The 27,023-nt window shown below is 40.4% G+C and overlaps 1 protein-coding gene across 1 annotated transcript; it reads right to left on the reverse strand.

Moving 5' to 3' along the window:
* Window positions 1-6,087: 6,087 nt before the first annotated feature.
* LOC146332561 (sodium/potassium/calcium exchanger 1-like) lies at window positions 6,088-26,909 on the reverse strand. Its single transcript, XM_084730077.1, has 11 exons — window positions 25,757-26,909; window positions 20,589-20,762; window positions 18,657-18,765; window positions 15,589-15,642; window positions 15,389-15,439; window positions 14,566-14,643; window positions 12,979-13,130; window positions 10,392-10,658; window positions 9,790-9,879; window positions 8,824-8,990; window positions 6,088-7,075 (listed from the first exon to the last, which is right to left on the reverse strand). The coding sequence occupies exons 1-11, from the start codon at window positions 26,741-26,743 to the stop codon at window positions 6,826-6,828; spliced, it is 2,379 nt and encodes a 792-aa protein (XP_084586203.1). The 5' UTR covers window positions 26,744-26,909; the 3' UTR covers window positions 6,088-6,825.
* Window positions 26,910-27,023: the final 114 nt, after the last annotated feature.

The raw sequence follows: 27,023 nt of genomic DNA on the forward strand, positions 1-27,023 counted from the left end.
AGCCAAATTTGAGAGAAATAAACCTTTTTTTGTCTACAGAAGTCTGATGTTTTTTTTTACTCCAACTCATGAAAAATGGGAGCAAAAACAAAAGTGTTGCATTTATATTTTTGTTTAATGTTGATATTTGATTAATCATTTCAGTCATTATTCAACTGGTTCCAGCTTTGGTATAGTATTTATATTTGATTTTGTGTTTTTATTAATCATATCATATTTTAGACACCTAAAAAAGATCAGTTCAGGTATATGCTATATTTATATTTATTTTCACTGCTTTATTTTGCAGTCAGGCAGCCTTTTCTGACCGGAAACTGACCACCAGACTCCTTTAGAAAAAAAAAAAAAAAACATTTTACCACACAGAACACAATAGTTGGCCTTTTGCTGCATCAGTCAGTTAGTTTTCTTGTGTTATTGTGTAACTTTTGTATTTTCTAGGGTCAGTTTGGATTCTGTATGGTCTCACAGTAACATGAACAAACGGATCGCAGTAAACCAGCAAATCAAGTTCTGCAAGATAAAATGTTTTTGTCAGTGGAGTCGAGAGAGAGTGACATTTAACTCATTAAGGTCAGTTTCCTGTCAGAAAGGCCGCCTGACGGCAAAGTAAAGCAGTGAAATGTTCTAAATATAGCACACTACCACTTTTTTAGGTGGGTATTTTTTTTCCCTGGCTTCTCCACACTGGGGTGTGACGACCGTCTCTTTACGACAGCAGAGTGTCAGATTCTGATTAGCATTTTTTCACAGTTTAACATTTCACACAATTAAATGATTAATCAGCACAATAATCTGCAGATGAACAAAATGAATATATATTTAGTTGCAGCTCTAATTTAAAACCACGTTTTCAGCTGCCTTTAATGTTAGTCCAGTATCTGATCATAAATATCCGCTGTGCTGCCGCACGAACAGTTACAATACATTTCATTTTAATGTTAAGTTTGTTTACAGAACTTTTTTTTAAATCTTTAAGTAGTTCTTCATCATATGAACAATAATTTTTAGTTTTCTTAACCAGTGGAAGGCTGCGCTGTTCGTTAATCTCAGTGTTACTGTCCATCGTCTTCGTACTGAACGTGCAGACTGCTGCGACGAAGTGATCAGAAAACTCTAGTTTTACATTCATTTCTATGGTTTTACTCAAATTAAGAGATGGATTTAATGTTGGGAGAGAAGTCACTACAGTGCGAATGGTTTGTCCTAAATATACAGAAGCTGCTCTGAAAGAAATGCAAAACCAAATAAGATTTCAGCACGGTCACTTTTCTGTTAATGCTGATGAACGACATTTTAGGATGATTTAACACGTTTGGCAGCCACTAGAGGTTTACAGTTCTGTTATATCGCAACTTATTTGTGGACATTATCCTCAGCAAAAAACGAAGGGAAAAAAAAACATCTGACACGGCTACAATGAAGTCTGACGGGACGAGAAACATGTTCTTAAGATACTTAAACCACTTTATTTGGAGGTAAAACATGGTGTGTTTGAATTAATCAGTGCACAGGACAGGAGTGCAGGAACCGCCTGGTCTCATCAAAACGTGTTCAAATAATAAGCTAATGTCTTAAGTTATTTCGTGTGTTGTCACAACACACTTTTTGCTTTTCGAGGGTCATTTCTTGCCATTTAGTTCGAAACAACTGAAGTAAAGGTAGTGAGTCATTTTAGGCACGAATGTCAAAGATGTCAGGTGATGTAGTACAAAGAGGAGACCACAGTTCGTCTCCCCGTGTGTAAAAATAAAAGTCAGCATTGACTTATTTTAAAGGTCCATTGTGGAGGATTTACAGGGGTTTATTTGCAGAATATGGCAGATATATTTAATATTCCAGTAATGTAACAGTATAGATTTTCAGTCCTCTTTCCACCACTGAACTTTAGTATACAAGTTAAAGTCACGTATAGAACTTATCTAATTAAACTTAGTTTAGCTCAAACAAAGTTCTTTTCCTAAACTTAAACTGTCAACATGGTGATCTACATTGTGATTAATGTTATGAAAAGGTGACTGACTATTGTAACCATGTCCAAAACTCTGAAAATGTGGCGACCTAAACTGCGTTAAATGACACATAAAAAGCTTAAAATGTGGCGTTTTATCAACACGACATCCTAGAAGATCATGTTGGCAAGAAAATGTTTAGAAACTTGATAAAAAGGCTGTCACTAATTGTTTAGATATACAGTTGCACATCTACATATCTGAGTTTAATGAGTTTAATCAGAGTGATTTTATCTTTTACGTCTACATATTGAATGTTAACAGTCACGTTTGGCCTGAGACAGAGATGAATGACAGATTAATTGAAGGGTACAAACTGCAGCCCAAATGCTGATGAGCTCTGAATTATTTTTATGAGTTTTTCACCTGAAAGTGGCTTCTGTGATTTCTCACAGGTGTATTATAGAGATTTTATGCTCGTCATCAGTTTGTTTTAATATCAAAAATATGTGAAGTTCTTTGAAAAGAACACAGTGCAGCTTTGGGAAAATTAAAATACCCCGTAAGGTAACATCCAGTGATGTTGTTCCAGTATCACAGCAGTTTTATCTTCATCATATCAAATTAAAACCAAAAAGGGATTCTGGTTTCAGTGCCCGCAGGAGATACTAATGATGCAGTAACAGATGGTCGATGGGTTTTTTGCTGTTTCAGAACATATCGAACACACGTTAGAGCCACACGCAACAAAACCTCTACAGTAGAAAACTTGTTTAGACAATCCTCCACTCTTATGCACCAAAAATGCAGAAATGTCAAAATTTAAACAACAATGTCAAGACTTTGTTTTCTCAAGCAGTTTTGTCTCTGGAAAATAATGAAAAACAACTTTCTGTGTTAAAAAGTCCTCTGAAGGAGTGGAGATCTGTCCTGAGGTTTAGTTCACACGCACTAGTGTTTGTTACAGTACTGCATTTTTAAAGCTAAAGTTCAGATTTTATTTACATGAAAACGATGGAAGTGGAACAGGTATTTATCGAGGGTTATTCACGTTTTGAGGACTGTGCGAGATCCTGTCAGGGGGAGAAAATACCCGACCAAATAGATTCTGGGTAGAACTGGATTTTGGCAGGATGAGAACTTGTCATTACTCGTTGTTCTCATGTGTGCGTTAATCAAAACTGACGACTGACACGATGGTTGAAGGAGGACCCTGAGCTCACGAAGGTCTCATGAACATCAACCATGTGTGTGATTTTGTGCACTTTGCTCCTAAAAAGTGAACCGACTGTTTTCAGCTCGAACGTCTCATCGTCTAGCCGGTGGGTCCAGATGTGGACTCATCGACTACGACGTCAGCAGCTGGAGAAAAGCTGCCATTCATCTGTGGATTTTTGTTTTGTGTTACAAAGTTGTACAAATGAATGATTTTGCAGAATCCAGGGCCATGTACATTTTAACTCGCCCTTTGTAGAAATCACATTTTATAACAGTTTATTCACACATGTGCAAAGGTCCTTTTTAGATGTGGTGAAGGTTCTGTACAGCGACCAGATCTACAGGACTGTTTAACTGTAAATAAAATCACTTACACTCACTGATGGCGTCTCTGTTCTCTTTTTAAAGCACAAGTGCATTAACTCTTCTTTTATTAATCTTTGGGAAACGTGATGAGCTTGATGATTTGCAGAAAATTTAATGCTATTGAGCTACGCTAGCTTGTCTTTTTAGTCTAGCTCTTTAACCTGCACTCTCCGCGCAGAGCTCCTTTGAAACGACTTGAGCTGATGGTCACCACACGGAGGATTCGCTCCTTTTAAATGGAAGTTTTGAGCTCCTGTTTTTAAATGGAAGTCTGATTTTTTTTTTAAAAGCAAATGCTCACTCCTGCTGTCACTTTGTTTCTGGATTTTACCATCATCTTTAGGAATCAAATGTTTAGACTAGAAACCTACATCACTCTTAGCTTTTATAAACTTTGTCAGTAGGTTGTTCATGTCATTGTTTCAAACATTATTTTCCCAAACCCCAACAGTCCCACTGCTCTGCTAACACACCAACCATAATGCTAACAGCTGCAGGAGAGACTGCATTTTCAGACCATTGGCCATTAGTTGTTGGGATAACAGGCTGTCGCAAAATGAGGTTACGGTCCACTGGGACATTTTTCAGACTATTGGGGTTTTGAAATACGGGGCTGTCAGAACAATGGGCAGTTTGTGCGCGGGCGAACGCCTCATAAACACAATAACGACTCCATCCGAAGGACTAATAAAGCCCTTTGATTAAAGAAATAAGACTTGGTGTCCGGTTGAAATGAGCCTCACTTTCCAATAATACTTCACAAACACACGACTCCAGGTCACTGTTAAAAAAATAATTTATTGCAGCATGGAATCTTAATTTGAAATATTGATAGTTTTCCTATCAACAATAGATGTTTGCATCCACTTCAATCCAACAAGAGCATTTAACAAGACGTTAACATCTGACAACGTGACACCGGTCAGGATTTTCTCACAGCTAAGACAGTCTGACACACACACAATCACTGTTTCTCTCCACCACAGTTATGTTGACAAAATGAAATATTCTGTTCACACACAAAAAAACAAAACAAACAAAAAAAAAAACGTTCTTTTATACACTGAACATGAACAAACACTAGTTTGGTTGAATACAGAACAGAGTTTCAGGAACACAGCTCAGAAAATACTGAACATACAAAACTGAAGTTGCATCCAGGAGGTTTGTTTTCTGCACAGTGAATCTGAACCTTCACTGCTGTTAACGGACATATTGTGTTTGAGTAACCTGACAGTTAAAGTCACCTCAGGTTCCAGATGCGTTACGCTCACAATATTAAAGGAAAACTCCACCCTAAAATAACGATAACTGAAGTTGGAGTTCTGGCAGTGTTGTATTTTTGTGTTGATCGTTTAACGTCACAGATATTTCCAGCAGCTACAACGAAGTCTTATAAAAGAAAAAAAGTATCACTGCGCTTAAATTTCCTGCCCAGTCAAAAAGGGAGTGTTTCTTTCTAGAGCTGCGATTTTTCTCTAAAGTTCACTCGTACAGGCAGAAATTAATCGTAGGAAAGGGACGATGTCTTCACTCACAGGTGCAGGAAAGAGACTATTGATTTAAGCATATTTAAAGAGGAAGTCTACAGGTATACAGTATTAATTCCAATGATTTATCCACAAATATGAAAACTGCTTTTTCTCAAAATTACCACGTTTTTAATCTACTGCCAGATCTACTGGCAGAAACTGAATACAATATAAACATTATATTAGATTACTTTTTTTTTTTTTTTTTTTTTTTAGAAGAGCCAGATTTGAAAAAAAGTAAAGTTCCAGCGGGGTAGACGTTTATATTTCCTGTCTGACCACTAAAGTTAGGCATTCAAAAGTGTAAAATAAAGCACCTTTTTATTTTTTTCCTCTCAAGCATTAGTTTTCACAAACTAAACATTATGTACAAAAGTATATTCAGTGTTTTAATAAACAAAATGTTCCTTTTTCCATTCAGTTTGACTCCTTAATTCCTTTTGCTTAAACAGCCTGAGTTATAACTTAACTTAAGAAATTATTTGGACGTTTTCTTCATATTTATAAATGATCAAATGTCCGGGTACAGCCTTCAGGCTGGCAATTAATTAATTACACGTTTGGAAGGGAGAGTTATTCAAATGGTTGTAATCTATAATCTAACTAATGAATTCGACTAAACTCGTCCTTTAAAGAGAGAAATCTCACCACTTAAGGTCTGCAGAGAACAGATTTTTAGCTTTTTTTAAAAAATAATAATATAAGTTGCTGTTATCTAAGCACACAGAGTTTTAAACTAAGAGTACAAATTTATAGATGGCTCTTTTTATCCCCTCTGTTTTTGACCTGTGGTCCAACATTAAGTTTCAGTTTTGGCTCTTTAAGGGAAACAGTTTGGGCACATCTGCATTAGTCCAGTTTTGTAAATCAAGGGTTCCCTTCTAGACACGACCGAGACAGGTGCACAGCTCCAAAAATAGAAAATTGGCTGATGCTTCTAATGTGACACGCTGCTATAAAAAAAAAAAAAAAAAAAAAACCAAAAAAAAACTCTGTATTCACACAGAGTATGTTGATCTCATTTACAGTCCTTTAATGCTTTTAGATAACGCTGCTGTCAGTATGAATCACAGATATACAGTAAAGAGCTCACAAAGCAGTCTCACCCCGTGGAAACACTGTACTGTGACCTGCAGTGGTGGAAAAGGTGCTCAAATTATTTACTTAAGTAAAAGAATAATTCTGCAATGTAAAAATAAGTAATTACAAGTAAAAATCCTGCATTTAAAGTCCTACATAAAGTACTGAAGTCATAGTAATAAGTAACTTTAGTACTTTACTTAGACCTTTTTACCTACGAACTAAGGTAAAAGTAGTCACGTCTGCAGAAAACAGACGGAAGATGTAGGTGACTCTTTAAAACGAGACAGAGAGCACCAGTTTTTTCTGGGGGAGGAGCCTTCAGACCTACACAGGATTAGTTTACAAGCATGTCACCTTTTTCACCTCTAATGAGTCTGCAGGTCTGACAGTGTTGGATAGAAAATTAAATAACATCACAAATTAGCTGCTGGCAAACACTGATTGCAGACTAATTATATAAATCTATATTTAGGGTGGATTTTTCCTTTAATATACGTGACTGCTCATGTAGTTACGTGTTTCTACCGTGTGTCTACTGTGCGTCAGATCAGTCTTTTGACATTCGACTTAGTTCTTCTATCTAACATCATATCCTACGTACAGTATTGATCCTGTTCTGGACGTACTAAGTCGTGTGCAGCGGTTCCGTTCACTCGGCGCCTCCACCCGTCAGCTCAGATGGAGACGGGGCAGATGAGGGTGCGGTCCTCCAGCAGGACGCTGAGGACGAGGAACACAAAGTACAGTACGAACATGGTGAAGCCCAACATTCGGCTCATCTTCCAGCGACAGGCGGCGATGGAGATGATGACGAAGAGGAGCATGAGGAAGAGCAGCACGATGGCGCAGAACAGGCCGTTGGAGCTGACCGTTACCGGCTCGCCGTTGTGTAACAGAGTGTACAAGAGCCACGGGACAGGCAGACTAAAACCAGAGAGGACAGACGAGCTTCTGTCAGTTCAGAGATTATCTGAAACTACATCTACTCAAGTAACGTACAATTTGTACTTGAGTAATTCTATTTTATGCTACTTCTACTTCACTACATTTATCTGACAGCTACAGCTACTAGCTACTTTTCAAATTAAGATTTTTAAATTAAAGCAGGATACACTTTTAAACCTTTAACTGTGTGTTTGTATCTTTTGGTTTGTCACTGAAATAACTGAGGCCACAAGAGGTGAAATTATCCAACATTTGACATAAAGCAAAGACTACGGAAAACTAGGAAAACAAACTTCTGCAGCAGAGAATTTTGTTCTTTTTTCATAATGCTGGAATTATTTCACAGCTCCTCAGATTTATCCCGTCAAAGGGGATCTGCTGCACAGCGACGAATGCAATACGTACGACGACGAACGGGCAACTGTTCTTATAGTTCAAAATGTCAAACAGTTGAAATGATCTTTTCTGCACAAGCTGCAACAAAAGTGCACAGCTGATTCGAAATGAGTCGCATTTGTCATCTGACTTCGATGTGTTTCATCAACTTTCTATTGACACAGAAGACAGTTTTGACAACTTCTAAATGAACATTAAGGTGCTTAATATAACATTCGGTTGTGTTATTGAGTATGATAACTATTTGCAGTGTAAAGATAAGTAGAGTAATGCCTTCCTGGGACGGCCGCATGTGCACGAGTGAGTGTACGTGTCCCTTGCTGGAATAGCAGCAGTTTGGTAACAATCTTTCCCATTTTACAACAAAATGTGTTTCTGAAAACTTTTACATACGACAGGAAAGGTAGCGCTAGAGTGTGGAGATGACACACAGGAAAGGACTGCAGGCGGGACTTGAACCCACAGCCGCTGCAGAGGACTGACGGCCTCAGCACAGGGGGTGTTTGCTCTACTGACTGAGCCGCCTGGCCACCCTCTGAAAACGTGTGAAGTAAGAAATGGTCGATGTAGTGACAGAATCTTGATCCATATTTGATCGGTGAACGGTGCGAGTTCAGATGACACTTCCCCCAAACTTGACTGAAAAAACGAAGCTTGCATTTGTTTTAGTCTGAAGTGCCGGTGCTTTACAGCGACCTCTAGAGTAAATGTTGCATGCAGCATGTTTAACTTGTTCACAGCGATCGGCTGTGAAGTCACTGCTGATCGGGTCTGTGTCTACTGGCCAGGTCAGGTTTGACATTTGTCGGTTCTGCATAGAACCATGTCCCAGCTTTCAAATATGTGACGTGTCTCGCTCAGTTCCGGGTAGCACATGTCTGGGTCTTTTTAATTGTTGGACCCTTGAAGACCTCCAATCAGAGTAAGTTTCCCCTACTGCATTTAGCTCAAGAAAATTCCCAAAAATATATCTTCTTTATCCACTGGGAAACTATATATTTTTAGAAAACGAGCCACTGCCTCTGTGATTGTTTAAGTCTGGTGTTCCTCAGGGTTTGATTTTAAGTCCTCTGTCTTTTTACTTTGTACATATCGTTGCATTGTTAAAGATATTTTTTCTTTCATGCAGATGACACTTAACTGTATCTGATTACACCAAACATTTTATCTCAACTCTTGAACATAAATTTGTCTCAGAATGTGAGATTGTTCACTCACAATCTTGATACCATATTTTACAGAGTTAGATTTTAAAGCTTTTTTCAACTAGAAAGTACTGTTAGTACTACTACAGTTACAGTTAGTACAGAAGGTTTGTCGCAGCCACTCACCCCACAGTGATGTCGAAGATGTTACTGCCCACCGAGCTGGACACAGCCATGTCCCCGAGACCTTTCCGGGCCACAATCACGCTGGTGATCAGGTCTGGGATGGACGTCCCGGCCGCCAGGATGGTCAGGCCCATGATTTCTTCCGAGATGCCTACAGTCTCACCAACCTGCAGACCGAAGAAAGATGAAAACGCGAGTCAGTTTGACGGAGGATGAATCACTCGGCCATATCGTCAGCGTGGCTGTAAACTGCCTCAGTTGTTCAAATTTTTTTTAACAATGTTTTGTTTTGCCTGGTTTGTGATCTTTCCCATTTATCACCAACCCAGCTCAAAATCATGTCTGTGACCCTCCAGCATGATCCAACGCCATTGTTCAGACTGCCCATTATTCCAGAACCCCATTAGTCCAAAAAATGTCCCTCTGGACCAAAATCCCATTTGTCTGGCAGCCCGTTATACCGAGAACAAATGGCCCTTGCTCTAAAAATACTAACTGTCCTTGCAGTAACACACTAACCCTCACCTCTAACCCTGACAACTGCATGGAGGATGTGTATTTTAGGACCAATGTGCCTTCAGAGAAATGGCCCTTTGTTTTCGGGATAACAGGCTATCAGAGAAATGGGCTTTCAATCCAGTGGGATTTTTTTTTTTTTAAGGACTCAGGACGTTTTGGAACAACGGTGCAGTCCCCTCCGGCACAGCAGGGAATGATTTCTGAAAATGTTAAACTTTTCCTTTTAAGTGCTGGAGTTGTAGGCAGCGGTGCCATTTTTTTTTCCAGAAGTGAGCTGGTTCAACAAACTCTGCACTGAGGCTGGATGTGAGCCTGACCTGTAACGCTTCACACAGAGCTTCAGACACAGATAAACGTAAATCCTTATTCACTTTGTCCGTATCAACCGCCAGTATCACAGCGGATGTAAACTCCTGTAAACGTGAGTTGTGTGAAATGTGAACCAACCTGATGAGCCCACCACACCATCATGTAGGAGAAGACTCCGATCCACATGATGGAGCCGAGAAACGTCATGACAAAATATCTCCTGGACGCCTGGGGAAAAAAAACAAAACACATTTAAAATGTGATGTTCAGAGAAAATGCCACAAAACATTATGAAACAGATTTAGACTCAGATTAATAAATGTTTCTCTTTAGTAAGACATGTTAAACTGATTTGCAGGTTTGATAACATCTGTTTATACATTTTGCATTTCTTTAAAAGTAACTAAAGCTGTCAGACATTTGTAGTAAAATAAATGAAATGTAGTGGAGTAGAATATAAAAAGTACTATCAATCTGTACTTTGTGCAGTATTTGATTAAATGTACTTGGGTATATTGTGGGTGAGAACTGCTGACCCTCCTCTCTGATCCCCTCCGCAGCACTGACCCCTTTCAAAATAAAGGTCTGATAATAGTTTGTTATTGTTTGTTTAATTTAATTGTATTTTTTGTGCTGAATAATTTACAGAAAGTCACGATATGCCTACACCTGTATTTTTTTTTTAATTACACACTCAGTACATTACATCACTGTTGTTTCACGGAGGCGTCCGTACTCACCACGTTGCGGACGTCGGGCAGCGTGAGCCACAGCGGGAACACGATGGGCAGCAGGAACAGATACGTGGCCTGTTTACGTCTGGTTTCAGGCCACTCTAAAGACAACGGTTCATTCTCCTCTTCCTCCTCTCCCTCCTTCCCCTCTTCATCCTGGTTTCCATCATCATCATCATCATCATCTTCACTCTCGCCGGAGTCGCTGCTCTCCCCGTCACCGCTGTCGTCCTCGCCGCTTCCATCTGAGCCCTCTGATCCCCCCGCTGCCGCCTGCTGGAGAGAAAACACGAGTGAAACAAGAGTAAGTTAGATTTTTTTTTAAAGTATCCAACCGTCGTCTCAATGCACGCAGGAAGGCCGGGGCGCAGGTAACCCAGCAGGGACACCATCCGATCGTTTCATTTGAGTTGAAGATACCAGATGTTTTCTTTTTGGTTTTATTGATTGCCGTCAGGATGTAAAGAGAATTTCAATAAATACAACAAAAAGCTGTAAGATATTCTGTCTCCCTCTGTGCTGGTGACTCTTTAAAGTGCACTTTAGTTGACCTCGTTCTGAGAGTCTGATTCCTTGAGTGAAATCAAGTTCAGTCTTGTAATCACAGCGTCCTTCATCGAGGCAGCGACTCATGCAGAAGCATAAAAATCAAGTGTTAGTGAGTCTGGGGTCGCTGAGGAGGCAGTTTGAGATGGAGATTGGATTTCTACCTTTATCATTTAGACTTTTTTATGAGTGGATTTATAGATAGTTTCTGAAACTTCACAGCAGCAGCTGGAAATTTCCGTGCAGATGTTTCAAAGTGACAGAAGCTGTGTGTTTTCAGGATGAATGTTCGCAGTTAAGAGTTAATAGCTTTCAGCTGAATTATGAATTAACAGCTAATTCACTCAAGTCTAAGGAAACATTAACTCTGCCTTCATGTCTTCCTCTTATTTCCCAGGTGTTAAGTTGTTATTAAGAAGGGACTGAAGTCAAAAGCTTCAGAGTTCAAACATGCAGACTGTCAGGAGGATACAGATGCATCATATAGTCCTGGAATATGTGCTTCAAGTAAAAGTAGTCATTGTAGAAAAATGTCCCCTGTGACTGTTGCAGGACTCGTACAAGCAGGACTTTACTGTTTTCTTTAGTGTAAAATAGGGATAAACAAAATCGCAATATGGCTGAGGTGCAATGTTTTAAATGCAAAATGTGTGTCAAACTGCCTTTTTAAAATAAATATTGTGCTGCAGAAATGTTCTGGTCTACACATCATATTTTACAGACTGAAGAAAACATCTTTGTTTGGTGCAGATCTTTGCAAAAATCACACCATAATGATACCTTTTAAATTGTAATATCAGTCAAAATAATTGCAATTAGATATTTTCCAAAATCATTCACCTGAAAATAAGAACCATTTTCATTACCTTAAAAGGGACAGTTCTCCAAAATTAAAAACACGTTTTCCCCTGGCCTGTAGTGCTTTTTTATCCATCTAGATAGTTTCGGTGTGAGTTTCTGAGTTTTGGAGATATTAGTCATAGAGATGTCTGTCTTCTCTTTGATATAATGGAACCAAAACACCAAAACAAACAAACAAACAAACAAACAAAAACATTTGAAAAACTCAACAGCAGTGTCTCTTTCCAGATATCATGACCCGGCTACTCGAGATAATCCACAGACTTTGTTGTGAGCAGTTTCATGGAGGAACTGTTTTTTTTTTTACACCATAAATATTTCCACAACTCAGCAACTCACACCAATGTGGATTTTGAAAGCTGAAAAACTCATGAAAAAAATACTTTCTAGTAGAAGGTAGTTTCTGTAAGATACCTGGAACTGCCCACAACATGGTTTATAGATTATTTTGAGTTAAAAAAAAAAAAAAAGTAATAATTGCTGGAAAGAGACACTGCTGTTAGGGACACACAATATGGATTTTCTTTTTTTTTTTTTTTTTTTAGCTGATATCGATAATCAATAATTTCACATTTTTGTGTTTTAGAAGTTCATAGAAACTGCAGCTTATGCACACGAGTAAGAAAGATTCAGATGTACTGAGCAAAATGTTCAGTTTTTCCATCAAAAAACTTCAAATACTTTGGATTTTATACAAAAAATTGCCAAAGAAGTCAAATGAAATGTTTTGATATAATATTAATAAGACAATATTTATCAGCTAATACAGACTGATTCAGCTGGATAGGCCACTATCTGCCGATCAGCCCTGATATTTATCATTCATCCCTGATTACTGAGTTTTGCAAACGTGGTTTTTGATTCTTTGAGTAACACAAGCTGAGCGCCAACTACAGGTGAGAGGAAAAATCTGCATTTTTGATTTTGGGGTGAACTGTCCCTTTAAGAATGAGCCTTTTATATCTACAGAGGGAGCAGGTCCTCTTCCACAGAGGTCACCATGTTTCTACAGTAGCCCAGAACGGACAAATCAAACTCTGACTCTAGAGTTTTGCGGCCACCGTAGAGGGAGAGACGAGATGTTCACCACTAGATGTCACTAAATCCTACACACTGCTCCTCTGAACAGATGTTTGAGTCATTCAGAGGTCGATAGCTTCTTCATCAGTTTAAATCCTGTGTGTACCTTTGACTCGTCTGGCTGATCGGCCATCTTCTCACTCTTCTCCTCCGTCTTTTGAGGCTGTGAGGTGGACGGCTCGGCTGCAGCGCCCCCTGCTGCACCGGCGGCGGCAGCAGCATCTCCGGTCTGCTCCGTGTTCGCTTTGTAATCAACATCTGGAGAACGAAGAACACCACAAATGACACAAGGGTATAAAGCACATCTCCCAAACACACACACAGAGCAGATAAACATGTAGGACTGAAAGAATCCATGTTTCATCATAAATTCTTTGAAGGTGTTGGCTCTCGTTTGCAACGCAACAAACCACATTTGTATTCCTAAAATGACAGAATCATGATGCTGTGTGGACCAGTCTGAAGCAGCAGTGGGAGTGATTGGAGTGTTTGCAGATAAACATGGTCGACTGGGGGGTAAGGGGATTCTCTCACACACACACACACACACACACACACACACACACACACACACAGAGTCCCATCTGCATGTTAATCCTCTGGCTGATTGATTCGGGCTCGTTGAGGCCTCTCCAGGTTCCCTGCAGCCCCACTTTCCTCTGCACCTCAGACTCTGAAGCACCTCCTCACTCCTCACTGTGACGCACAAACACTGACTGAGAGGCTCTGCTGATTGTTTGATTGAGAGCAACCTCCTTCAACCCCACAAAACCACCTCTGATGATCGATACACAACCAAACTCCAGCACAGAAACCTCGAAATAAAAAAACCCTTATGATATAATCAGAAAAAAAACCCACCAAACTGTCACAAAATACAACATTAACTGCAATATTAAGGTGGTGAAGAACTACAGGTAATGCTTGTTTGTCTCTTCATCTGAAATTTCTAAATATTCTTAAAGTGGTCAGCAGTTTTCTTCAAATACAACCAGAGACGTTTGAAAATTAATGAAAATGTAATTTGTGTGTTTGACACACAAATACTGCAGGCCGAAGTTAAACGTTAGCTTTTCTCTATTAAATGTTTAAAAAATAAGCTTTCAAAAACTCCTAAAAATGTATTTTGATCTTGTTTAAGGAACAAAAATAAACTTGAAGTTGACATTGTGGTTTTAGTTAAATGGTGGGAACTTTTTACAACATACATAGCATGTTAACATGTTAACTACACCTTAAACCCAACTGTTGGCTAATATTAGTCCCCTGATCAAGTACAACTTAAATAATTTAAAGAGTAATTAAATGCAAAAAAAAAAAAAAAATTGAGTTAAGAAATTTTATAGGGGAAATTTGATCAAGTCTATATGAAAAAACTACTGTTTTTGTAGTTTGAGCCCTTCTGATTAAGAATTTGACCTCCTTCTGCAAAGAAAACTGCCTCCATACAGAATAAATAACTTTTATTGAGGTGACAGAGAGGATCTTCTCCTCTGCCACCACACTCAGACCAGACTTCACAGTCAGATTAAGAACAATAAATTAATTTTTCTTCTTGTTTTGTGCTATAAAATGAGAATTACAGCTGGTGTGAAGCTGCTGATCTTTTAACTTTTGACTGAGGTAGCCTCACAGTTTCCTGCTGCTTCCGGTCGTTTGTGCTAAGCGAGACTAAAATACTCATAAAACTCACCTTCAGAGCGGCGGTGACGTGACTTGCTCTGTAATTTGCCCGACACCGGGACGTTCAGAGGCTTTACTTTGTTCTTTGCTGCGAATTAAGAGAATCATCGCTCAAACAACGTGAGTCCTTTTAACACCAAACACAACTTTATCCACAAGCAGTTTTGTGCAACACGCGTTTGACCTTAAACACCGACCACTTTGCAAAACACTGGCAACGAATAACGAGCCGCCGTAAAGCACAGGAGACACAGGAGTGAGACAGCTGATAAAATGTCCCTCCACATGTCTGTGATTGATGTTTTTCAATGTTTTTCCTGATGACTCTATAAATGTATTTTCTTTTATTCTAGCACACAGCAGCAGGACAGTGTGGAGCCTCCATGTGCTCTTCTTCTTCTTTGACTCTTATATTTCTATGTCTGAAGGAAATGAATTCAAGAATAATGGGCTATCTGCTGTCCTAATGAAAATGGAAGGAAAATAGAGTTTATGTGTGTGTGCCTTAATTTCCTGATATTTTAGATTGTGCTAAATCTAAAAAAAAAAATCTAAATAAATACAACACTCCCATATCCTCATTGAAACTTTTTACCAGATTCACAGAGGGGATGATGCACAGTGTCACTGTTACATTAAGTTTTCCAAAAAGTCAGCGTGTGAAAAGGTCAGCAGTCCTCACAACACCACAGAAACAACTGGATGCAAACACACAAACATGTAAACATCCGACACAACCAGCTAATATAAACGTAAACATCCACAGAGACATGCAGCAGACCGGACTGAGCACAACAACAACAGACACGACACCAAACTGTCTCACGTCTTACCTTTCCTCTGTGCTGACCCCTCCCCTCTGACATCACCATTAAAGGAAGTCTCTGATTGGCAGAGACAGACATCAGACTAAATACCGAACATTATCAGTTTGTTCGCATGCAGTTTATCACTGAATGAAGGCAGGAACGTACACATGAACTACGATCACAACAGGAAACAGAGCGAGACGACACCTGGTCCTCCCTCTTACCTTTCCTTGCCTTCCTGGGGCCGGGGGTTTTAACGGCCCCTCTAAGTGCTGCCTCTAGGATGGAAACCCACAGCAACAGTTTCAACGTCAGAGATTTGTGTATTTTCTTTGTTACTGCATCCACTCAAACTGATAGCAGTCTGTGCCGTCCAGTGTCATCCAGATGGTTCATCACTGACGGACCCACTTTCCTTCAACCCGTCTTGCCTACTTTTAACTACATCTGTTACAATATCCTTCAACAAATTACCCCGGATTTATCAAATCACACGAGAATCCATCTCCCCAGGCTTTTACATGATGCACCTGTAGCCGAACCACAGTGGTTCAGACCGATCAGCCTCTTATGACGAACTACATGCAGCTACAGGCATCGTTTAGGAGCGAGGACAACAAAAGAAGCCATCAAAAACAACAATGGCGGCTCCTAAAGAGGTTAACATAGATGCTGCTACAGCATCAGTTACTTCAAAGCTGAATGGAAAAGATTAGGGCTGCAAGTAACAATTATTTTCCTTGTCGATTAATCGAGAAAATAATTGACCAATTGATTAATAGTCAGAAATGGTAAAAAAAAATATTGATCAATGTTTCCTGAAGTCCTCAGATGTCTTATTTTGCCCACAACACAAAGACAGTCAGTTCACTGTTAAAGGAAACCAGAAAATATTCACATTTAAGAAGCTGCAATCATTAAATTTTGACTTTTCTTAAAAAAATACTCAAATCGATTAATAAATTATCAAAATAGCTGTTGTATTAAATTAATAATAATTTAATAATAAAGATGTTTTCACTCTGAGTTTGATTTACTGACTCTGCTGGTAAAGATCTCCTGCTCACATGGTTCATTTCTCTGATTGGCTGAAGTTGGCCTGTGATAGCAGGTGATTGGATGAACCATCTGAACTGTCTGAAGTATTTTTTGAAAGTGCGGTTTCCAAGGACGACTTCTCAGATGGTTCTGTGTAACAAACCATCTGGTGCATTGGGTATTTTTCAGCAACGCTGTGAAAATGTACCTGGACTGAATTCAGCACCTTTTTTTTTTTTTTTTTTTGGTTTTAAGCCTCAAATGAAAAACAGTGACCCCAGAGAGAATTTTATTTTAAATGGACTGACATAAAAAAAACTAGATGATTTACTGCAAACTGTCTGCTGTCAAAAATATCTGGGTATGATGCATCACCAGTCATCCCTAATAAAAAGAGCCCCTGAGGGGAAACGAGCAAAATAAAATCTTTAAGCTCTAAGCTGATCTTGTGCACAAGTGAAAGTTTTCCCTGCTTACTGGTTCACAGTGATGCACAGGACACAGTCACAGCTGTGGGCACAGCAGTTAATCAGCAGGTCGGGGGGCCAGATCATAAAAATTAACATTGTGATCAATAGTGGATGAGTCACAGGAGGGGAAATGGGACACATCTCTCCACAGACGTGGACCCACAGCCTCTGTAGATATAAAACAGCTCATTCTAAGGTAACAAAAAAGACAAGAATTCTTATTTTCAAGTGATACATTATATTTCTGCCATTTCCATGAGTCTGCCAGCAAATCTCCACAAATTTTACACATCAGATCTTTAAAGGTCCAAAATGAAGGAGCTTTAAAGAACATGCAAACAGTTTCTGCACTAACTAAACTGCCAAAGCTCAGTAAACAAAATCAAACAAGTGCTTTTGGACTCATAAACACAGAAACTGTGCCACTTTCTTGTTAAGTCACCATTTATAGCCATTGTAGACATTAATAGATGTTAATAAAGGGTCAAGAGTCCCTCACTTTCTAATGCACCGTCTGCAAAAGTATCACTTTCACTGCTGGACTCTGACCTGGATCAGAGTGTTTTTACAGGGTCATATCAGGATCTGAATTCTTCCTACACATCTGAATTTATGTAAGTGAGCAGAAACTGATTTAGTTATCAGGAAGTTAAATCTCCTCAGGTTCACGTTTAATATGCTGACAGTTTACCACAGTAATGAGATCGAATCAGAGCCGGTCTCAGCTGCGGCCCCTCTGCTCTGCACTCGTTCCTCACAGATAAAGAGCTTGTTCTGCAGCACGCTGGCTCTGATCCAGCTTTTATTAGCCTGTATTCAAAAGCTGATTAAGGATCAACGGTGGCCAAGTGCTGCGAGAGCGAGGAACATCGGCTCCGCGAGTTCGAGGACGGGCTGAAGGTCGCCGCGGTTCATCACGCAACCCTGACGTACAGGAAGGAACAGGACGATCAGAGCTGAGTCACCGGGACATTTAATCGATTGGCTTGAGAGCCAGAAAATTAATCGATCAATCATTTCTAGAAATTATCAAGCAACAACGCCAATTAACTTAACCAGCTTCTCAGGTGTGAAGACTTTCTGCTTTCTATGACAGTAATAATTCAATTAACTGATATTGAGCAAAATAATTAAAAATGCAGTGCAAGTGCATTAAATACCAGTGTTCACTGATATTTCTTTACCAAATCTTCATAATAATATCAGTGCAAGTTTAAGTTAAGTTAGGAAAGTCTGAGGTCATAAAATTAAATTATATACAAGTTATTTACTTATTTGTTTTTGTGATTAAAAATCAATTGTTTATTTGCAGAATAAAGGTTTATAAGTTTGTTTTCTTTAAAGGGATTTTTTTGTCCCCTTATTCTTAATTTTAGGAGCATAGTATCATTTTAAGAATATTTTAAATGTATTTTTAATATGTATATTTGAAGAACAGTAACAGTAAGGCATTCAATATTTATTTGATTTTTAAGGTGGCAAAACATTTCAGAAAAGACGTCGCCACAGAAATGGTCTTTTAAATGTCATATTTTCTGAAATGTTAAACTTTGCACCACAGAGCTGCTGCAGGTTTATGAAAAACTATGAAAACTTCTCTCTTAAGCCACACTAGGGGGAAAAACTGCCTCCTTCAAATCACTACGGTGGCCCACAGGGGACAGTTGTGACTGACAACTTTATGGAAAAATCTTCAAGGATCAAATTTTAAAGAGGGCTGAACTGATTTTAAATTTTAGAGGACCAGGCCTCGGATCTGAACCAGCGTTGGTTCTGGTTGGTACCTTCTCCCAGAGGGTCCAGCGTGTGGATCATCAGCTGGAAGATGGTGTTCCTCAGGGAGGTGTTGTGGAGAGAAGCCGAGCTGCCGCCTCGCTGCAGGACTGGACGCACCTACAGGGCAGCAAACGTCAGGAATTAAAGCGCAGCAACAACTTTCAGGCAATGATACACTGAACAAGTGCAAAACTTTGAAGACAAGTAGTAACACCAACATGCACTGTTGTGAAAAGTCATTTTCAGCCAAGCTAAAAAAAATTTTTAAAAAGGCATTCAAACAATTTACACTCTATTTATAGTGCTCGCTGAAATGGAAAATAAACTTCAATGCTAAAAAGTAGAAAGTGAACACGTCCTCACACCAAAACCAACAAACAAAATGGGTCGATTGACTCTCAAAACAACACAAGACTATCAGAGAACCAGCGACAGGCAGCACTGGAGCTTAAGTGCTTTATGCAAGTCACATGATCCAAAACTTTTTCCTGGCATGCCAGGAAAAAGTTCCCAAACCTGTTTGCAAACCACTGAGTCATGATATTAAAAATGTGGGTAATGACGTGAAACAGCCACAGTTTTGTTACATTTAGGGACAAAAACTGGTAAAGTTTGGGAAGAGATGATAGTTTACATTAGTGGTGTGAATGAGGCTGTAGTCAAGAGATACTCTGCATTTCACAGTCTGATCTTTGTTCACCATAATACTTACAGAACTAACTAGCTCTAAACTGAAATACAAGTTTTTTGTTTATGTCTTCTATATGGATCATCAGCTGGTGAGGATGCTGACTTTTTGCCTGTTAGCTTTAGCCTATTTAGCCATTAAGACTTTTTACAGTCAGCTGGACGCTCAGCCGGAGGCAGCATCCGTCCCCCTCTTTTCAAACAAGTCATGGAGCTCACATGGACTTAATTACTTAGCTAGCTACAGATGATAATGACAGCTGCTATTTCAACCATGGAGACAGAGCCCATTTAAGCCCCGCCCACACCACAGGGGAAAATAATCCATGGCTCTCCATAGACTTGTATTGTGTGACGGTGCCTCGTCGATTTCTGTCTGCTGGCAAACAACAGAAAAATGTCTACAAGCTGCTGTGTGCTGGGATGCACAACCAGTAAGTTCAAGAACCTGGAGCGCAGTTTTTATAATCCAGCAAACTCAAAAAACAAGTTTTTAAGAACACAAAAGTAGAGACAGACGTGAGGTGTCGGCAGGATGAACGAGGAAACCTACAGTTGCTAATCTGACCAGACAAACTGTAGATATTTAAGATAACTCTGTAATAAAAGGCCTGGTTTTGATCTTTGTTATATGAAATGACGATCTTACTGGGGGACACAGTTTTACTGGAAATACTGATTTTGTCAGCTAAACTTTTCCTCTCTGGTAGACACAGGGTGCTAAAAGAATCCACCGACGTGCTGAAATCTGATGTTTTTAGCGAGCTAAGTCACTTCATTAGCGTTTAAGCAGTTTGTTTCATATTGTGGCGCCAATCTTTCCTCCCCGTGTGCCTGGTTTTCAGAGTGTTACGTGTCCATCACTCCATCTCTATGCAGAATTTATGGTCGCTGGGTTTAAATGAGAGGCTGCTTTTGTCTACTACTGTCTGAAATCAAGGGACCAGGGTGCCGTGCAAGAACAGAAAATTAACTACCATAGCAACAGTAACTAAGGGGGTGGGGCTTATCAAAGAGAAACTAGATAACAATCTGCAGGTCCGGTTTAGTTTTACATCCTTGAACTTAAAATAGAAGAAGTTGTTTTGCGTTACAGCACAGTCATTCATTTCTGCAGAAACATGAGGAACTAATTTACCAACATCATGACAGAAGAAGCCTCTGCATAAAGAAAATGACAGAAAATAAGATGTTATTGATAACATCTTATTTTCTAACTTCAGTCCACATCAATAACATTTCATCCTTTGTACCCTGAGTCTCATCCTGTCCTCTGACGGGTCGGATGGCGGTTTGTTGCTCTGAGGGCTGCTCGGAGGAGGCTCAGGTTCTTGTTTGGGTTTATCTTCAGCTTTTGGTGCAGCAGGAGGAGCAGCAGCAGGAGGAGGAGGAGGAGGAGGAGCAGGTGCTGCTGGAGCTTCACTCTCCTGTAAAGGAGCAACAATACAAACACGCAAAGAGGGGTGGGACATGAGGCGGGGGGGTTAATCAGGGCCCAGCAGCTCAATTTTACCCCCTAGCAGGTTAATCCAGCTGTAGCTGTAAGAAGATCTGGGTCTCACTCGGTCACTTGCCTTTAGATTTGGTCTGTTGCCGATTTGCCACTTAACGTGCACACTGGACAAACAGTGGATCTAATGCAAGAACATTTTTGCATTCTTATATTATCTAGTCACCCTCATGCCAATTGAAGACCAGGTTTAGTTTTTTACTCCGCAAAACTCTGCTGGAGTCTCACAGGAAAACAGCGCTGCAGAATCTCTCAATGGGTGATTCGCCTAAAGCCCCGACATGCCAAGTTGATTTGACAGACATCATTTAAACCATGTTTTTAGCCTGAATCTTCACTGTAGATCCTGAGCTTGGAGCCACGTTCATATGCGCATGCTCACCGTCTGAACTGGATGTGTGTGTGGTGTGACGCCGTGGAAACGGGATGTCGGGGCTTTAGGAGACATTGATTATGGCAGCAGTATGGAGGAGAATTTTATTTATTTATTTATTTTTCTGTGTTTATTCCTTTTGAAAACTGGTCACCAGTGTTTGTGAGATTCTGCAACGCTGTTCTTAAACCATTTCTTGATTGAATTTGCAGAACAATTACTGTGTCATGACAAGTATGGTTATAGTGATATTTTGAACTTGTTAATGTAGAGACTTAACTTGATTCAGGACAAGAAGAACATATGTATTGTCATCAAGCCCTAAAGTTTTTGTTTCCGTTTAACTCTTCATGGCAACTTGTATAAGAAGATATATTCCCATCCTTCACCTTATCTGCTTCTTCAATTACAGACAGATGATTACTGTTACACAGTTCTATTATTACTGCATGATCATATGGGGTCTGTGTTTGCTTTTTCAGATATGAGCCATTCATTTTTAGTTGCATCACTTCCAACATCACCACTGTGCCCTTTGCAGAGGACAATTTTTCAGGGCAGGGCAGGTTGGGGGCAAAATCTATGGAGACGTCTGGTGTACAGGGACAAAAGTCTCAGGGGTCCAAGAAAAAGGCTGCGACACCAGAAAGAGCCCTTCGTTCTAGTTATTATCTAATAATTAAGACCTGGACTCTAAAACTGTGGCACATGTACCAGTGGTGGTACACAAGCTTCCTCTGGCAGCACATGAAGGAATGTGAGAAAATATTTCTTTAAATTAAAAAAAGTAAATACATCAAAACAGTGCAAACTTTCTAATGAAGACACATGAAATCTCAGATCACTGAAATGTTTCGATATCAGCCTGCCATGTGGTCACAAACAATCACGTAGCGTGCAAAGACATCATGAACTGTGATGGACTGCAATCATGGCTCCAAACAGGAACTATTACAAACAGGAGTGCAGATCAGGAGGTGAATATTTCAAACAGCCGTGATGAAAATTAAGTCAGCATCAGTGAATTGAGCACAAGTGCTTCTTAAGAAGCGTCAGTGAAGTGTTCATTAAACCTGCCAGCACCAAACAGCACAAACAATAAGGCAACACTTAGAGAACTCAATATTTCCTGAAGTGACACGCAGAATAAAAAGTTCGAGAAACGCTGTCTTAAGACAAACCAGGCTTTTCCTTCTGTCCTTCTGAATTTTGTTCTTAAGTACAAGCTCATAAAAAAAATAAATCACTCGTACAAGCAACTTATAAACAAATCAGTTGAGTCCAGTGTCTCTGCAATGCGCTCTGTGAGTATTACTTTATATTCAACAGGTCGTCCTCTCTGGAAACATTCAAATAAATCAAACTAAAAAACAGATAAATGACATCATAAAAATCCATACTGAGATTCCCGGAGAAGGATTTTTTTTTTAAGTTTCCAGTCATTCTGTTCCCATTAATGTGGCAGCATGCTCGGTGTGATGACTGAAGGAGCACATACTGACTGCAGACGTGCTTCAGGCTAATTGAAGAACATGCTGGTGACACTTGAAACACTGAAATGCAGCTCTGCATGTTGATTACCAGCTTAGAGATTTGCTGCTCTCTGTCAGCTGCAGACGACCGTTTAATCTGCAGAAAATAAACCTTTTAAAAACACATTATTTCTTTATTATGATGTATTTTTATTCTAAATGAAATGATGTGTCTACACACTGGTATTTCGTGGCTGAAACAGGATGACATCTCCATCACTTCATCACTGTGACGTGCGGTCTGTGACACCTGGACTCCTCTCTGTTCAGCATCAAAGGATTTCACACAAATACAGGCTGTCACCTGCTCAGACCCACAAATCACTGTGCCTCTTTCACTGTATGTGAGCAGGCAGCAGTCCCAACTGTGAGGAGATGAAAGGGCAGAAAATAAACTGTGTGTAGACGGAAGTCTGTCGACTAACAACTGTTCTGCAGAGACATCTGTTTTGTCTGTACCCGTTCTTTGCGTCTGACTACCGCACGTTTCCTTTGTTGCCATTGGCTGCACAACAGTGTCATAGTTTAAATCAACACCTGTAAAAGTTAATTCAAGATGATGTAAAGGGCAAAACCAGCAATGCATTAGTGCATCTTTGACTTCTCCATCTGTGGCACTCAGGCCCAAACCCACTGCTCCTGACTGAAAGTGTTAAAAAAAAAAAAAAAAGGGGGACAGACACATCAGCCACTGTGTGCTTTTCATTCAGCAAATTCGTCTCCTCATCTCCTCGTCTTAGCTCCTCCCAGCAAGGATCTGAGAAAGAGATGCACGGAGGAGATGTGAGGACGGAGGAGACAAAACCATGGAATGAGAAATCCTTGGTTCCACAGTGTTTGTCAGCCACTGATGAGGAGCTGCGCAGCTGCATCAGCTGTCAAACTGACTGATACTGAAGTCCACAGAAACCCTCATTTAAGAACAATTTCAAAACCTTACAGCATTTAGATTTGTGAAATGTAGATTTGTAGTATTCTGTGGATTATACATACTTTTTGTCCCGTTTCTACCCGTTTGTGTCATTATTCAGAACATGCAGTGATTTGCAATTTAATATGAATAATTTTTACAATCGGTTACTTATTCATGAGGCCTTTGTGACACCAGAGAACAAATATTCACATCAGAAGCAGCAAAGTGATGCAGAAACTTCTGTCAGTCCTCGTCTCCTCCAGGTACATGGAAGGAACTGGACGATCCGTCATGATGGCAGAGGGGAAACATCGAGGGAGGAGACCAGGAAGCATAATCCAGCATAATAAAAAGCACACAGTGTCTACTCCATCCCCGCCTCTGAAGTCTCAAAAGTCAACTTGACGAACGAGTGATTGGGGGTTGGTTACCGTGGCAACGGCAGAAGCCTTAAAGCATCCAGGTCAGCTCTAGTAATTTCCTAAAACAGCTGGATGCTGTAGTTTTTAGCACGTCACTCAAACAGGAGGAAACGGTGCATTTGTTGGGGACTACTTTCAGCAGCGGATTAATCCACATTTGGTGATCTAGTGAGTTTTAACAACAGCACTATAGTGTGCAGTCATTCAAAATAAATGACAGTGTGTGTTCAGGGCTTCGAGATACACACATTATCTTGTTAATTGATAAATTGATTGTTGGCTTTGATCTTTTCATTGAGTTTGATGACAAAACGAAATCTTTGACTTCCACTGGAATTATAGTTTTGACGATTCATGATTTTCAACATCACAGAAATATTCTTTGTGATATTGATGTAAAGTACGGCAGCAATAATCTGCTGATCATTTAATGATTGATTCATTGCAAGAGCACAAGTTTACACATTCAAAATGTTTTGTCCAGCCAACAAACCAAACCGAATACTCAGTTTATAGTTATTTATGACTAAGAAAAAGAGCAAATATTCACAGAGTCATTTCAGCTCGAGGCATCAGACAAAATTCTGAGCAGACACTGCAAATTTAAAAAGAAAAAAAAAAAGATCAGAGAGTGAGATTAACAGAATGATCACTGGAAACGTTTCAGAGCAGCAGAAATCTGATCTGATTCTGCAGATCAGCGAAGGAGCCAAACTGTGGCTGTAATCAGTCAGAAAAGATCAGAAAAGACAACACTTATGCCATATAGTGATACAATATGGAACACAAGAACAACAATGATTTCAAACGCGGCACGCCGTCGTACTAAAGAGACACCTGAAGTCAGTGTTTACGGGTTCATCTATAAGTTGACATGCAGTAAAAGCCAGCGAGTCATGTGCAGATAATAACGACAGTGAGTTTGAGGAGACAGAGCCACATTTTTTAATCATGGCTTTTTGTGGAGCAACGACTGCTACTTCTGTACCAAGTTATGTGTGTGTGGATGCAAAGTCTAAGACAGGAGTGGTGGATTTTGACGTGAGTGTTTCACAGATATAGATTTCATCCAAACTGAGAAAACTTGAGAAAGTCGAGACCCACTTTTAACGTCATCCTTAAGCTTCTCTCCACAAGAGTCTTGCACAAAAGTCTGACACACACTGAAAAAAAATCAGACCTGTATCAGATTTAGGACCACATATGAAAGGGGCCCAAATGAGAACTGAAAATATCAGATTCCATGTGGTTTGTGTTGTTCACACTGTCATCTGAATCACATGAGCAAGAAAATCTGATTTGGACCACTTTTTGCTGCAGTGCAAACGTAAAACAAGATCTAGTAGTGTTGTATCACATTTTAAAATTGTGGTATAGTGACTAGGGCTGCAACTAACAATTATTTTCATAGTCAATTCATTGGTCAATTATTTTCTCAATCAGTTAATAGTTGTTAATAAAATGTCAGAAAATTGTGAAAGATGTGGATCAACGTTTCAAATTTCATCCTCAAATGTCTTGTTTTGTCCACAACCCAAAGACATTCAGTTTACTGTCAAAGAGGAGTAAAGAAAACAGAAAATGTTCACGTTTAAGAAGCTGAAGGATATCAAAATATTTGGTGATTAATTCAATAATCGATTAATCATTGCAGCTCTAACAGTGACTGACCTTCTCTGGCTCCTCTGCCGTCCACACCTTGACGATGCTCATGTGCTTGTTAAGCTGCGTCTTCACCATCTGCTCGATCTGACTGTTGAACTTCATGAAGCTGACGTAGCTGATGTAGGCGAGCGCCAGCAGGATGCTCTCCCACCACAGGATCATGTTGTCCAGGAAGAAGACGATGAGCATGATGAGGTCCAGGATGTAGAAGGTCACGTCTCTGAAGAGCGGCCACCACGTCAGGTGCAGCATCTCCCGGGAGAAGATGGCGCACATGCCGATCACGAACAGGATGTTGAAGACGGCCGAGCCCACGATGGTGCCGATGCCCACGTTGCTGTGGGAGATGAAGACACCGATCAGGGAGGTGAAGAGCTCGGGGGCGGAGCCTCCGGCCGCCATGAAGGTGGCCCCGGCCACGTCATCAGAGATCTCCAGCTTGTTGGTGATGACCTCCAGCCCAGGAACGAAGAACTCGTCGCAGACGATGGCGAGGGCGACGAACATGTAGACCATCCCGATGATGTGCAGGATCACCCAGCCCTGCTGCCGCTGCTCCACGGAGAACAGGTCTTCTGGGTAATCGCCCTTCCTATGAGGGGGTTTGACTGGGGGGCGAGGGGTGGCTGAGGTGGTCGGCGGCGGTGGCGTCGGAGTCGGTGGAGGTTTGGGAGGTTTAGGATCGACATAAATACACTGTTCAATATCCGTCCTGTTGACGACTATCACCAGAGGAGCTTCGGTGCTCTCAGGTGAGACAACCTCCTCCTCCTCTGTCTCATTGGACGCCATCACCTCCCGAATGTTGACCTCCAACGCATCGCCACCTCCCGCCTCTGCTCGGAGAGCGTCATCTGTCTGGGCGGAGGCTCGCGGCTGCGACAGCTGGGCCTTCAGAGTCAGCGTGTAGACGACGCACAGCAGCACACCTGAGATGAAGAAGAGGACGCGGCTGTGCCTGAGTCTCCTCCTCGGAGGCGAGTGCACGTTCATTGCCCTCGTGGTCTCGACTCCAAGCAGGAAGTTATGTCAGATGCATCGCTATTCCTTGACGGTTCCAGCACCGTTGTGTGGCGAGGAGACGCCGCTGACAGGGAAGAGACACACACACGTACGCACAGTGTGTTTCATCTTTTACAGCAGGCAGCTTCAACCTGTGGACGGACTGAGAGCAGAAAACACACACAGCTGAAAACCATCATCAACATGTGTTAATGTCCTCTCTGCTGCATAGTTACAGATGCAGATCTACTGAGGAGAAGAGTGTGTGTGT

The sequence above is a fragment of the Lutjanus erythropterus genome, chromosome 1 (genome assembly GCF_056507025.1).
Source record: "Lutjanus erythropterus isolate fLutEry1 chromosome 1, fLutEry1.hap2, whole genome shotgun sequence".
Taxonomy (NCBI): domain Eukaryota; kingdom Metazoa; phylum Chordata; class Actinopteri; order Lutjaniformes; family Lutjanidae; genus Lutjanus; species Lutjanus erythropterus.